Consider the following 15,230-nt stretch of genomic DNA (forward strand, 5'->3'; position numbering starts at 1 on the left):
TTTGTTACTTACAGTAGGTTATCTTTCTAATACAAGGTAATAATCATATTTAAACTTTAATTCAATTTCTATAACTATAACAATCTTATTTCGAGTGGAAATCTTACTTGAAATTGTTTTCATGTCATGATTCTGCTTCAAGAACTTTCAAGCCATCCAAGGATCCTTTGAAGCTAGATCTATTTTTCTCATTTCCAGTAGGTTTATCCAAGGAACTTGAGATAGTAATGATGTTCATAACATCATTCGATTCATACATATAAAGCTATCTTATTCGAAGGTTTAAACTTGTAATCACTAGAACATAGTTTAGTTAATTCTAAACTTGTTCGCAAATAAAAGTTAATCCTTCTAACTTGACATTTAAAATCAACTAAACACATGTTCTATATCTATATGATATGCTAACTTAATGATTTAAAACCTGGAAACACGAAAAACACCGTAAAACCGGATTTACGCCGTCGTAGTAACTCCGCGGGCTGTTTTGGGTTAGTTAATTAAAAACTATGATAAAATTTGATTTAAAAGTTGTTATTCTGGGAAAATGATTTTTATTATGAACATGAAACTATATCCAAAAATTATGGTTAAACTCAAAGTGGAAGTATGTTTTCTAAAATGGTCATCTAGACGTCGTTTCTTTCGACTGAAATGACTACCTTTACAAAAACGACTTGTAACTTATTTTTTTGACTATAAACCTATAATTTTTCTGTTTAGATTCATAAAATAGAGTTCAATATGAAATCATAGCAATTTGATTCACTCAAAACGGATTTAAAATGAAGTTATGGGTAAAACAAGATTGGATAATTTTTCTCATTTTAGCTACGTGAAAATTGGTAACAAATTTATTCCAACCATAACTTAATCAACTTGTATTGTATATTATGTAATCTTGAGATACCATAGACACGTATACAATGTTTCGACCTATCATGTCGACACATCTATATATATTTCGGAACAACCATAGACACTCTATATGTGAATGTTGGAGTTAGCTATACAGGGTTGAGGTTGATTCCAAAATATATATAGTTTGAGTTGTGATCAATACTGAGATACGTATACACTGGGTCGTGAATTGATTCAAGATAATATTTATCGATTTATTTCTGTACGTCTAACTGTGGACAACTAGTTGTAGGTTACTAACGAGGACAGCTGACTTAATAAACTTAAAACATCAAAATATATTAAAAGTGTTGTAAATATATTTTGAACATACTTTGATATATATGTATATATTGTTATAGGTTCGTGAATCAACCAGTGGCCAAGTCTTACTTCTCGACGAAGTAAAAATATGTGAAAGTGAGTTATAGTCCCACTTTTAAAATCTAATATTTTTGGGATGAGAATACATGCAGGTTTTATAAATGATTTACAAAATTGACACAAGTACGTGAAACTACATTATATGGTTGAATTATCGAAATCGAATATGCCCCTTTTTATTAAGTATGGTAATCTAAGAATTAGGGAACAGACACCCTAATTGACGCGAATCCTAAAGATAGATCTATTGGGCCTAACAAACCCCATCCAAAGTACCAGATGCTTTAGTACTTCGAAATTTATATCATATCCGAAGGGTGTCCCGGAATGATGGGGATATTCTTATATATGCATCTTGTTAATGTCGGTTACCAGGTGTTCACCATATGAATGATTTTTATCTCTATGTATGGGATGTGTATTGAAATATGAAATCTTGTGGTCTATTGTTACGATTTGATATATATAGGTTAAACCTATAACTCACCAACATTTTTGTTGACGTTTAAAGCATGTTTATTCTCAGGTGAATACTAAGAGCTTCCGCTGTTGCATACTAAAATAAGGACAAGATTTGGAGTCCATGTTTGTATGATATTGTGTAAAAACTGCATTCAAGAAACTGATTTCGATGTAACATATTTGTATTGTAAACCATTATGTAATGGTCGTGTGTAAACAGGATATTTTAGATTTTCATTATTTGATAATCTACGTAAAGCTTTTTGAACCTTTATTTATGAAATAAAGGTTATGGTTTGTTTTAAAAATGAATGCAGTCTTTGAAAAACGTCTCATATAAAGGTCAAAACCTCGCAACGAAATCAATTAATATGGAACGTTTTTAATCAATAAGAAAAGGACATTTCAGTTGGTATCCGAGTGTTGGTCTTAGAGAACCAGAAAATTTGCATTAGTGTGTCTTATCGAGTTTGTTAGGATGCATTAGTGAGTTTGGACTTCGACCGTGTTTTCTTTAAAAATGATTGCTTAACATTTTTGTTGGAAACTATATATTATTAACATGTATATATTATGTGATATATTAATCTCTTAACATGTTTGATATTGTGTGATAGATGTCTACCTCTAGCACAAATCCCATTGACTCACCTAATAATAACGAAGAGTCGAATATATATTGGACTGATTCACAAGTTCCCGAAGAGGAACCGGAAGAAGAATCAGAACCGGAAGAGGAGGAACCGGAGGAGGAAATAGAACCGGTGGGGGAAATAATAAAACGGTTAAGTAAAAGAAAATCCTCAATCAACCGACCAAGGTTAATTATGGTCAATGGTGTTTCCGCCAAGGAAGCAAAATATTGGGAGGATTACCAATTCTCCGATGAATCGGATTCCGACGAGAATTCCGATGATGTTATAGAAATTACCCCAACTGAATTTAAAAAGGCAAAATAAAATAATAAGGGAAAGGGCATAAAAATAGAGAAATCTAATTCCAACCCCGATGAACTTTATATGTATCGTCAACCCCCGAAGCCCTTAAGTTGTAACAATGATCCGGGAACCTCTAAACCACCAGGTTTTTCTAAACCGTTGTGGAAAACGACAGCTCGTATTAGGGGAACATCATATATCCCTAGAAACTTGGCAAAACGAACCAAACCCGAAGAAGAAGAAACGAGCGAGTCAGAATAAGATAGTTGTATTCGTGTAGTGTAATATATGTAATATAGTGTGCTTATGCTTTATGATATATGTAAAAATTGCTTGTATTAATAAGTATTTTTTTTTATGAATCTAACTCTTGTCTATTTTACAGTATAAAAACACAAAATGGATAGACAACCCAATATTTTAAGAGACCTACTCGGAGACATGATTGATGAAATCTTGTCTAGAGTCGGTCAGAATTCTTCGGCACAACTATTTACGGCGAAATCAATTTGTAAGATATTCGAAGAACGTTCCAAGAATGTCTTGGTTTATAAGAGACTTTCGTTTGAAAGATGGGGGATATCACATTGGGAAACCCATAAGTTACGATGTGTTTACTTTGACGCATATATTGCGGGGAACCCAAATGCTATTTTACGCAACGGGTTAAGAAATTATTTTGACTCAATGTATCCGAATATAGGACTTCATGATTTAGAAAAAAGCGGCTAACATGCAACATAAAGAAGCATGCTATGCTTACGGGTTAGTAATGTTCGCTTCTCACCAAAGTGAGAAAAAGAACATCGGGCTACAACTATTAAACAAAACGTTCCCACAAGTGACGGAGTCGGTAATTGGGGTAAGAAATGAGGTTTTTAGATTGTTACAGGACTGTTGGACATTACGTAACCCTCGTCCCTTTGATGACGTTACAACACGTTGTCATACTATCGGTCACAACGGTTATGTTCCACAAGACCAAGGATGGGAAGTGGTATTAGTAAAACCAGAATGCATGACTTGTTTCTGGACGTATGAATTACGTATCTTTGTTGCCTTTGCTATACGCCTTATTTATTAACTAGAATTATCTTCGCAACTACTTTGTATCAAAGTTTTATGTGCTATATTTCATGCTATATGTAAAATAGCGGTATTGTAAGTTTGCAAGTTATTGTATAAAGGTTTGAATATGATATATATTTTTTTTGTGATTAGTTTTTCATATAGAATTGTAGTAGTTGAAATGGTATGTTAGCTACTAAGTATGAACTTAACGGGTAGGTACTACCCGAATTTAAACTTATAAAACGCTAATATGAAGAAAAAGCTTTTATAAATGAGTTCATATTATGCTACGAAATACTATTAACTACTCTTAATATTCTGTATGATTAACTTGTTCCATTTGACTATTTTGAAGGAAATGGCACCGACTACTCGACACACCGTGAATATGAATGAAGAGGAATTCCGTACTTTTCTAGATTCAAACATAGCCGCAGTACAGGCTGCGCTACATACCAACAATAACCTTGGATCTAGCAGTACAGGAAATCGTGTAGGATGCACCTACAAAGAATTCACTGCCTGCAAACCTTTGGAATTTGATGGAACCGAAGGACCGATCGGATTGAAACGGTGGACCGAGAAGGTCGAATCGGTGTTTGCCATAAGTAAGTGTACTGAAGAGGACAAAGTGAAGTACGCTACGCATACCTTCACAGGTTCTGCATTAACATGGTGGAATACCTATCTAGAGCAAGTGGGACAAGATGATGCGTACGCACTACCGTGGTCAGCATTCAAGCACTTGATGAACGAGAAGTACCGTCCCAGAACCGAGGTCAATAAGCTCAAGACAGAACTTAGAGGGTTACGAACCCAAGGATTTGATATTACCACGTACGAAAGACGATTCACAGAATTATGCCTATTGTGTCCGGGAGCGTTCGAAGATGAGGAAGAGAAGATCGACGCGTTTGTGAAAGGATTACCGGAAAGAATCCAAGAAGATATAAGTTCACACGAGCCCGCCTCCATACAACAGGCATGTAGAATGGCTCACAAACTAGTGAACCAGATAGAGGAAAGAATTAAAGAACAGACAGCTGAAGAGGCCAATGTGAAGCAAGTCAAAAGAAAGTGGGAGGAAAACGGTGATAAGAATCACCAATACAACAACAACAGTAATTACAATAATAATCGCAACAATTATCCCAACAATCGCAACATCAATCGCAACTACAACAAACGGCCCAACAACAACAACAACAACAACAACAACAACAACAACAACAACAACAACAACAACAACAACAACAACAACAACAGCAACTACAACAATCATCCCAACAACAATAACAACCGCAACAACAACAACAATCAGAAGCAGCTATGCCAAAGGTGTGAAAAGTATCAATCGGGGTTCTTCACCAAATTTTGCAACAAGTGTAAAAGAAATGGTCATACCGCGGCGAAGTGAGGTCTACGGACCAGGGGTTAACAGAACGAAAGGAAAAAATGGTGTCGGAACGAGTAATGGCGGAGCAAGTAGTGTCGGAGCAAGTTATGCCAATGTAGTTTGTTATAAATGTGGAAAACCGGGACACATTATTAGAAATTGCCCGAACCAGGAGAACACGAATGGACAAGGCCGCGGAAGAGTTTTCAATATTAATGCGGCAGAGGCACAGGAAGACCCGGAGCTTGTTACGGGTACGTTTCTTATTGACAATAAATCTGCTTACGTTTTATTTGATTCGGGTGCGGATAGAAGCTATATGAGTAGAGATTTTTGTGCTAAATTAAGTTGTCCATTGACGCCGTTGGATAGTAAATTTTTACTCGAATTAGCAAACGGTAAATTAATTTCAGCAGATAATATATACCGGAATCGAGAAATTAAACTGGGTAGCGAAATATTTAAGATTGATTTGATACCAGTAGAGTTAGGGAGTTTTCATGTAATAGTTGGCATGGACTGGCTGAAGAAGGTGAAAGCAGAGATCGTATGTTATAAAAATGCAATTCGCATTGTACGAGAAGAAGGAGAACCCTTAATGGTGTACGGAGAAAAGGGCAACATGAAGCTACATCTTATTAGTAATTTGAAGGCACAAAAACTAATAAGAAAAGGTTGCTATGCTGTTCTAGCACACGTCGAGAAAGTACAACCTGAAGAAAAGAGCATCAATGATGTTCCCGTCGCAAAAGAATTTCCCGATGTATTTTCGAAAGAATTACCGGGATTACCTCCACATCGATCTGTTGAATTTCAAATAGATCTTGTACCAGGAGCTGCACCAATAGCTCGTGCTCCTTATAGACTCGCACCCAACGAGATGAAAGAACTGCAAAGCCAATTGCAAGAACTATTAGAACGTGGTTTCATTCGACCAAGCACATCACCATGGGGAGCTCCTGTTTTGTTTGTCAAGAAGAAGGATGGTACATTTAGGTTGTGTATTGACTACAGAGAGTTGAACAAACTTACCATCAAAAACCGTTATCCACTGCCGAGAATTGACGACTTATTTGATCAACTACAAGGCTCGTAGGTTTATTCGAAGATCGATTTACGTTCTGGATATCATCAAATGCGAGTAAAGGAGGATGATATTCCAAAAACTGCTTTTAGGACGCGTTATGGTCATTACGAGTTTATGGTTATGCCGTTTAGATTGACTAACGCACCAGTTGTGTTCATGGACCTTATGAACCGAGTGTGTGGGCCATATCTTGACAAGTTTGTCATTGTTTTCATCGATGACATACTTATTTACTCAAAGAATGATCAAGAGCACGAAGAACATTTGAGAAAAGTGCTAGAAGTATTGAGGAAAGAAAAACTGTACGCTAAGTTTTCAAAGTGTGCATTTTGGTTGAAAGAAGTTCAATTCCTCGGTCACATAGTGAACAAAGAAGGTATCCAGGTGGACCTGGCAAAGATCGAAACCGTTAAAAAGTGGGAAACCCCAAAAACTCCGAAGCATATACGTCAATTTTTAGGATTGGCTGGTTACTACAGAAGATTCATCCAAGATTTCTCCAAAATAGCAAAACCCTTGACTGCATTAACGCATAAAGGGAAGAAATTTGAATGGAAGGATGAACAAGAGAAGGCGTTTCAATTATTGAAGAAAAAGCTAACTACGGCACCTATATTGTCATTGCCTGAAGGGAATGATGATTTTGTGATTTATTGTGACGCATCAAAGCAAGGTCTCGGTTGTGTATTAATGCAACGGACGAAGGTGATTGCTTATGCGTCTAGACAATTGAAGATTCACGAGCAAAATTATACGACGCATGATTTGGAATTAGGCGCGGTTGTTTTTGCATTAAAGACTTGGAGGCACTACTTATATGGGGTCAAAAGTATTATATATACCGACCACAAATGTCTTCAACACATATTTAATCAGAAACAACTGAATATGAGGTAGCGTAGGTGGATTGAATTATTGAATGATTACGACTTTGAGATTCGTTACCACCCGGGGAAGGCAAATGTGGTAGCCGACGCCTTAAGCAGAAAGGACAGAGAACCCATTCGAGTAAAATCTATGAATATAATGATTCACACTAACCTTACTGCTCAAATAAAGGAGGCGCAACAAGGAGTTTTAAAAGAGGGAAATTTAAAGGATGAAATACCCAAAGGATCAGAGAAGCATCTTAATATTCGGGAAGACGGAACCCGGTATAGGGCTGAAAGAATTTGGGTACCAAAATTTGGAGATATGAGAGAAATGGTACCTAGAGAAGCTCATAAAACCAGATACTCAATACATCCTGGAACGGGGAAGATGTACAAGGATCTTAAGAAACATTTTTGGTGGCCAGGTATGAAAGCCGATATTGCTAAATATGTAGGAGAATGTTTGACGTGTTCTAAGGTCAAAGCTGAACATCAGAAACCATCAGGTCTACTTCAACAACCTGAAATCCCGGAATGGAAATGGGAAAACATTACCATGGATTTCATTACTAAATTGCCAAGGACTGCAAGTGGTTATGATACTATTTGGGTAATAGTTGATCGTCTCACCAAGTCAGCACACTTCCTGCCAATAAGAGAAGATGACAAGATGGAGAAGTTAGCACGACTGTATTTGAAGGAAGTCGTCTCCAGACATGGAATACCAATCTCAATTATCTCTGATAGGGATGGCAGATTTATTTCAAGATTCTGGCAGACATTACAGCAAGCATTGGGAACTCGTCTAGACATGAGTACTGCCTATCATCCACAAACTGATGGGCAGAGCGAAAGGATGATACAAACGCTTGAAGACATGCTACGAGCTTGTGTTATTGATTTCGGAAACAGTTGGGATCGACATCTACCGTTAGCAGAATTTTCCTACAACAACAGCTACCATTCAAGCATTGAGATGGCGCCATTTGAAGCACTTTATGGTAGAAAGTGCAGGTCTCCGATTTGTTGGAGTGAAGTGGGGGATAGACAGATTATGGGTCCGGAGATAATACAAGAAACTACCGAGAAGATCATCCAAATTCAACAACGGTTGAAAACCGCCCAAAGTCGACAAAAGAGCTACGCTGACATTAAAAGAAAAGATATAGAATTTGAAATTGGAGAGATGGTCATGCTTAAAGTTGCACCTTGGAAAGGTGTTGTTCGATTTGGTAAACGAGAGAAATTAAATCCAAGGTATATCGGACCATTCAAGATTATTGATCGTGTCGGACCAGTAGCTTACCGACTTGAGTTACCTCAACAAATCGCGGCTGTACATAACACTTTCCACGTCTCGAATTTGAAGAAATATTTTGCTAAAGAAGATCTCACTATTCCGTTAGATGAAATCCAAATCAACGAAAAACTTCAATTCATCGAAGAACCCGTCGAAATAATGGATCGTGAGGTTAAAACACTTAAGCAAAACAAGATACCAATTATTAAGGTTCGATGAAATGCTCGTAGAGGACCCGAGTTCACCTGGGAACGAGAAGATCAGATGAAGAAGAAATACCCTCATTTATTTCCAGAAGATACGTCAACACCTCCAACTGCTTAAAATTTCGAGACGAAATTTATTTAACTGGTAGGTACTGTAGTGACCCGAACTTTTCCATGTTTATATATATATTAAATGAAATTTTTATTTACATGATTAAGTGTTTCTAACATGTTAAGCAATCAAACTTGTTAAGACTTGATTAATTGAAATAGGTTTCATATAGACAATTGACCACCCAAGTTGACCGGTGATTCACGAACGTTAAAACTTGTAAAAACTATACGATGACATATATATGGTTATATATATAGTTAACATGATTTTATTATAAGTATGTATCTCATTAGGTATTTTAACAATGAGTTATATACATAAAAATGAGACTATTAATTTAAGAAACTCGAAAACGATATATATAACGATTATCGTTATAACAACGTCTTACTAGGTACATATGAATCATATTAAGATATTGATACACTTGGTTAATTATGTTAAATGATAAGTAAATATATTATTAAGTGTATTAACAATGAAATACATATGTAAAAATAAGACTACTAACTTAATGATTTCGAAACGAGACATATATGTAACGATTATCGTTGTAACGACATTTAACTGTATATATATCATACTAAGATATATTATATATCATAATATCATGATAATATAACAATTTAACATCTCATTTGTTATAATAAACAATGGGTTAACAACATTCAACAAGATCGTTAACCTAAAGGTTTCAAAACAACATTTACATGTAACGACTAACGATGACTTAACGACTCAGTTAAAATGTATATACATGTAGTGTTTTAATATGTATTCATACACTTTTGAAAGACTTCAAGACACTTATTAAAATACTTATACTTAACAAAAATGCTTACAATTACATCCTCGTTCAGTTTCATCAACAATTCTACTCGTATGCACCCGTATTCGTACTCGTACAATACACAGCTTTTAGATGTATGTACTATTGGTATATACACTCCAATGATTAGCTCTTAGCAGCCCATGTGAGTCACCTAACACATGTGGGAATCATCATTTGGCAACTAGCATGAAATATCTCATAAAATTACAAAAATATGAGTAATCATTCATGACTTATTTACATGAAAACAAAATTACATATCCTTTATATCTAATCCATACACCAACGACCAAAAACACCTACAAACACTTTCATTCTTCAATTTTCTTCATCTAATTGATCTCTCTCAAGTTCTATCTTCAAGTTCTAAGTGTTCTTCATAAATTCCAAAAGTTCTAGTTTCATAAAATCAAGAATACTTCCAAGATTGCAAGTTTACTTCCAAGTTTTCTAAATCCATTCCAAGTAATCATCCAAGATCAAGAAACCTTTGTTACATACAGTAGGTTATCTTTCTAATACAAGGTAATAATCATATTCAAACTTTAATTCAATTTCTATAACTATAACAATCTTATTTCGAGTGGAAATCTTACTTGAAATTGTTTTCGTGTCATGATTCTGCTTCAAGAACTTTCAAGCCATCCAAGGATCCTTTGAAGCTAGATCTATTTTTCTCATTTCCAGTAGGTTTATCCAAGGAACTTGAGGTAGTAATGATGTTCATAACATCATTCAATTCATACCATATAAAGCTATCTTATTCGAAGGGTTAAACTTGTAATCACTAGAACATAGTTTAGTTAATTCTAAACTTGTTCGCAAATAAAAGTTAATCCTTCTAACTTGACTTTTAAAATCAACTAAACACATGTTCTATATCTATATGATATGCTAACTTAATGATTTAAAACCTGGAAACACGAAAAACACCGTAAAACCGGATTTACGCCGTCGTAGTAACTCCGCGGGCTGTTTTGGGTTAGTTAATTAAAAACTATGATAAACTTTGATTTAAAAGTTGTTATTCTGGGAAAATGATTTTTATTATGAACATGAAACTATATCCAAAAATTATGGTTAAACTCAAAGTGGAAGTATGTTTTCTAAAATGGTCATCTAGACGTCGTTTCTTTCGACTGAAATGACTACCTTTACAAAAATGACTTGTAACTTATTTTTCCGACTATAAACCTATACTTTTTCTGTTTAGATTCATAAAATAGAGTTCAATATGAAACCATAGCAATTTGATTCACTCAAAACGGATTTAAAATGAAGAAGTTATGGGTAAAACAAGATTGGATAATTTTTCTCATTTTAGCTACGTGAAAATTGGTAACAAATTTATTCCAACCATAACTTAATCAACTTGTATTGTATATTATGTAATCTTGAGATACCATAGACACGTATACAATGTTTCGACCTATCATGTCGATACATCTATATATATTTCGGAACAACCATAGACACTCTATATGTGAATGTTGGAGTTAGCTATACAGGGTTGAGGTTGATTCCAAAATATATATAGTTTGAGTTGTGATCAATACTGAGATACGTATACACTGGGTCGTGGATTGATTCAAGATAATATTTATCGATTTATTTCTGTACATCTAACTGTGGACAACTAGTTGTAGGTTACTAACGAGGACAGCTGACTTAATAAACTTAAAACATCAAAATATATTAAAAGTGTTGTAAATATATTTTGAACATACTTTGATATATATGTATATATTGTTATAGGTTCGTGAATCAACCAGTGGCCAAGTCTTACTTCCCGACGAAGTAAAAATCTGTGAAAGTGAGTTATAGTCCCACTTTTAAAATCTAATATTTTTGGGATGAGAATACATGCAGGTTTTATAAATGATTTACAAAATAGACACAAGTACGTGAAACTACATTCTGTGGTTGAATTATCGAAATCGAATATGCCCCTTTTTATTAAGTCTGGTAATCTAAGAATTAGGGAACAGACACCCTAATTGACGTGAATCCTAAAGATAGATCTATTGGGCCTAACAAACCCCATCCAAAGTACCGGATGCTTTAGTACTTCGAAATTTATATCATATCCGAAGGGTGTCCCGGAATGATGGGGATATTCTTATATATGCATCTTGTTAATGTCGGTTACCAGGTGTTCACCATATGAATGATTTTTATCTCTATGTATGGGATGTGTATTGAAATATGAAATCTTGTGGTCTATTGTTACGATTTGATATATATAGGTTAAACCTATAACTCACCAACATTTTTGTTGACGTTTAAAGCATGTTTATTCTCAGGTGAATACTAAGAGCTTCCGCTGTTGCATACTAAAATAAGGACAAGATTTTGAGTCTATGTTTGTATGATATTGTGTAAAAACTGCATTCAAGAAACTGATTTCGATGTAACATATTTGTTTTGTAAACCATTATGTAATGGTCGTGTGTAAACAGGATATTTTAGATTATCATTATTTGATAATCTACGTAAAGCTTTTTGAACCTTTATTTATGAAATAAAGGTTATGGTTTGTTTTAAAAATGAATGCAGTCTTTGAAAAACGTCTCATATAGAGGTCAAAACCTCGCAATGAAATCAATTAATATGGAACGTTTTTAATCAATAAGAACGGGACATTTCATGTATGCTGATTTCACGAAGTCTTTAACGAAGATTTTAGGGAACGACAAAGATACAAAGTTTTGGAACGATGCTTGGATAATTGACGAGCCTCTAAAGAACAAATTCAGGCGTCTGGTGCGATTAGATTCAAATGACAATGCAAAGGTGGCGGATAGATTGAAATGGGATGGTACAAACTGCTATCCAAATTGGAGTTGGGTTCGTAACATTACTGGTTGGACTAGAGGGGAGTTAACTGAGTTGGAAGGGCTGATTGAAAATGTCACTTTATCACATGGAGATGACCGATAGATTTGGAAAGGGTGCGGATCACAGAAATACTCAACGAAGGCTGCAACAAAAATCTTGATGAGTTCATGTTTCCCTTCAACTGGGTCGACGATTATTTCCTTGAAAAACAGGCTGGTCCCTAAAAAAATAGGCGTCTTCATATGGAGGGTGAGGCGGGAGAGAATCCCCGTTTTGTCACAACTCGACAAGCGTGGTATTGATCTCCACTCCGTCCTTTGTCCTCTATGCGATGACGTCGTCGAATCGGTGGATCATGCTTTATTTTCATGTCAAAAAGTTCGGGTTATTTGGGAAAAAATATTCAATTGGTGGGGTATATGTCCGAATTCGTCTCCTCAAAACCTTGATGTATTATTAGACGAAACTTCTTAAGGTCAATATTCGGAATTGGGCGCGAAGATTTGGCAAGGTTTGATATGGGCGAGTTTATACTTGATTTGGAAATATAGGAATAATACGGTTTTCAAAAAATTAAGTTGGTCGCCGGCGGTTGCCCTTTGTGAGATTCAAGTCAAGAGTTTCGAGTGGATCGGGAATAGGTGCAAATAAAAAAAGCTCGATTGGCTCGATTGGTTACATAATCCTCGTATCCTTATTTTATAGCCATTGTTTGTCAAGTGTAAATGTGGGTTATGATGTAAACATAGGATTCTAGCTCAGTATCGTTATGTTACTTCTTTTGTGAGAACTATTTGTAGTCTTTTGAGTTTATTTATATATATAATTGCCGTTTAAAAAAAAAAACACACATGTGAACAAACAAAAACAAGGTGGACCAAAACACAACCTAATCACCAAGGCAATTTACAATGAGACAACCAAAAAAACTCAATAAAAAGATGTATTATCATAATTTAATAACCAAGGATTGATAAACCGTATGCCAGACATTCAAATATTTATTTGATGGAGCCAAGAATGAAATTTAACATATTTAATCCCTAAATCTATACAAATTGCTGGTAAGGACGAAACTTTTTGGAAGACCATGGCCCCCGACCTTACAATCCTCCGTCACTGCTAACAGGGTGTACAAAGTTTAACAAGACTAGCACCATACAAATAAGTCTACAACTGGATTCCGAAGTACCGGTCAGATTATAACCATTTCCGACAAAATACTGGGGCTTTCGGGAGAACGCCGAAGCCATCCGTAACCGCCGAAAATCAAACACCGGCAATCAGAATCTTTACGAGCCGTCATAAAGAGGAACACCAAGCACACTGCCTGAGCTAAAACCTGATCTCCAATTTAGAAATCGATCGCCGCGTGATACAACTGGAAAACTAACATCCAGAGACACAACCACAACCGCCAGTATAAAATCCGGGACCCAAGGAACCCCTACCAATTAACCATCGCAACCCCGCCAACCGGCTGGCAACCACCACCGACAGGGTGGTCACGCCACCATAATTGACGGCCAAACTAACGGTAATGTAATTGATTCCATTATCCTTAAACAAGTTTTTAAGTAGTTTCCTGGTTGAGGCTTTGTTTAATTACTAATTTGTTTTCATGCTAATGCTAATTACGGAGTATCAAATAACATACACTACTCTGTTCCTAGGACAAATTAAAAATAACAGTACCTTTTAACGGAATAAGTCCCTTTTCCCAAAGAGTCTCATAGTGTGTATAAGCCAAAAAACCACAAGCACTAGGTGTCCAAAACAAAACTTCAGTAATCCCCAATTCATCAGCTGCATCAAGGGTGAAACCCATTGACCCATCAGCCACTATACAGCTCACCGGTCGCATTGTTCTCGACTCATTTAGTTTCATTATAAGCGTCTTAAATGGTCCCAGGCAGGTTTCATATGTGGACTTGCATAGAGATGCAATGTCTTGGGTCGCATCCACGTTTTTTGGTGGCGGTAAACCGTCAGGAATAGTCTGAAACTGAAATGATTCGTACCGGTTTAAGACGTTTAAGCCCTGTGACTTGAGAAGACGCTGGTGGTTAAACTCGGTGTTAACGAAGGTTATATGGAAGCCTTTTGAATGAAGGATTTTGGCTAGTTTAAGCATGGGGTTTATGTGGCCTTGTGCTGGAAAGGGTATGCATACTGCATGAGGTTTCTGCATTATACTACTATTAAATTGATGATTCAACTTTAGGTTTGCAACTTGTGTTTTTAGAGTGATGTGTATTTTTAACTTCTATGTGTGCCGCTATATGCATATATAAGACCACGAATACGGATAAGAAGAAAAATAAAAAAACACTTTTAATTAGTTAAATCATTAGCCTTTTTCTTTCGTTTGAAACTGGTACAACTTCGAGTTGTCAATTATAGCATTTAGTACGGCTCAATTTCAATTTGGAATTTGTGATGGTTTCAGTGGTTTCCAGCCTAATCTTTCTAGATGTTCAAAGTAAGACATCTTTGAACAACTCATGAAGAAGAAGCAAACTTGAACACGATGGCCAACTTCCGCCAACCTTTCTCGTTCACACCTATCTACCGCTATAAGATCTTAGCTATAAATAGAGGTGTAAACCTCAATTGTAAATCATCCCAAATCACTCAGAGAAGTGTAATCACAACCTATAGAGTGTGTGTGAGTTTGAGAGTTTTTTTTTTTTTAAGTTTTGTAAATACTCGTGTAATCTATTCTTGTGAGTAATAGAGTTATTTTCTCTCAAATTTGTATCTCCCGACGTCCAGGCGATCCTCTCTTCCCAACAAGTGGTATCAAGAGCTTGGTTAGAGACGTTGGTC

The 15,230-nt window shown here is 35.8% G+C and overlaps 1 protein-coding gene across 1 annotated transcript in view; it reads right to left on the bottom strand.

The window, feature by feature from the left end:
- The window catches only part of LOC139898824 (7-deoxyloganetin glucosyltransferase-like), a 32,815-nt gene extending 18,177 nt beyond the window's left edge, over positions 1-14,638 (bottom strand). The window contains exon 1 of the mRNA XM_071881607.1: positions 14,097-14,638. Coding sequence (XP_071737708.1) covers positions 14,097-14,592 — 496 coding nt within the window. The 5' untranslated portion in view covers positions 14,593-14,638. The remainder of the gene's footprint in view (positions 1-14,096) is intronic.
- Positions 14,639-15,230: the final 592 nt, after the last annotated feature.

This window comes from Rutidosis leptorrhynchoides, chromosome 3 (assembly GCF_046630445.1).
Source record: "Rutidosis leptorrhynchoides isolate AG116_Rl617_1_P2 chromosome 3, CSIRO_AGI_Rlap_v1, whole genome shotgun sequence".
Taxonomy (NCBI): domain Eukaryota; kingdom Viridiplantae; phylum Streptophyta; class Magnoliopsida; order Asterales; family Asteraceae; genus Rutidosis; species Rutidosis leptorrhynchoides.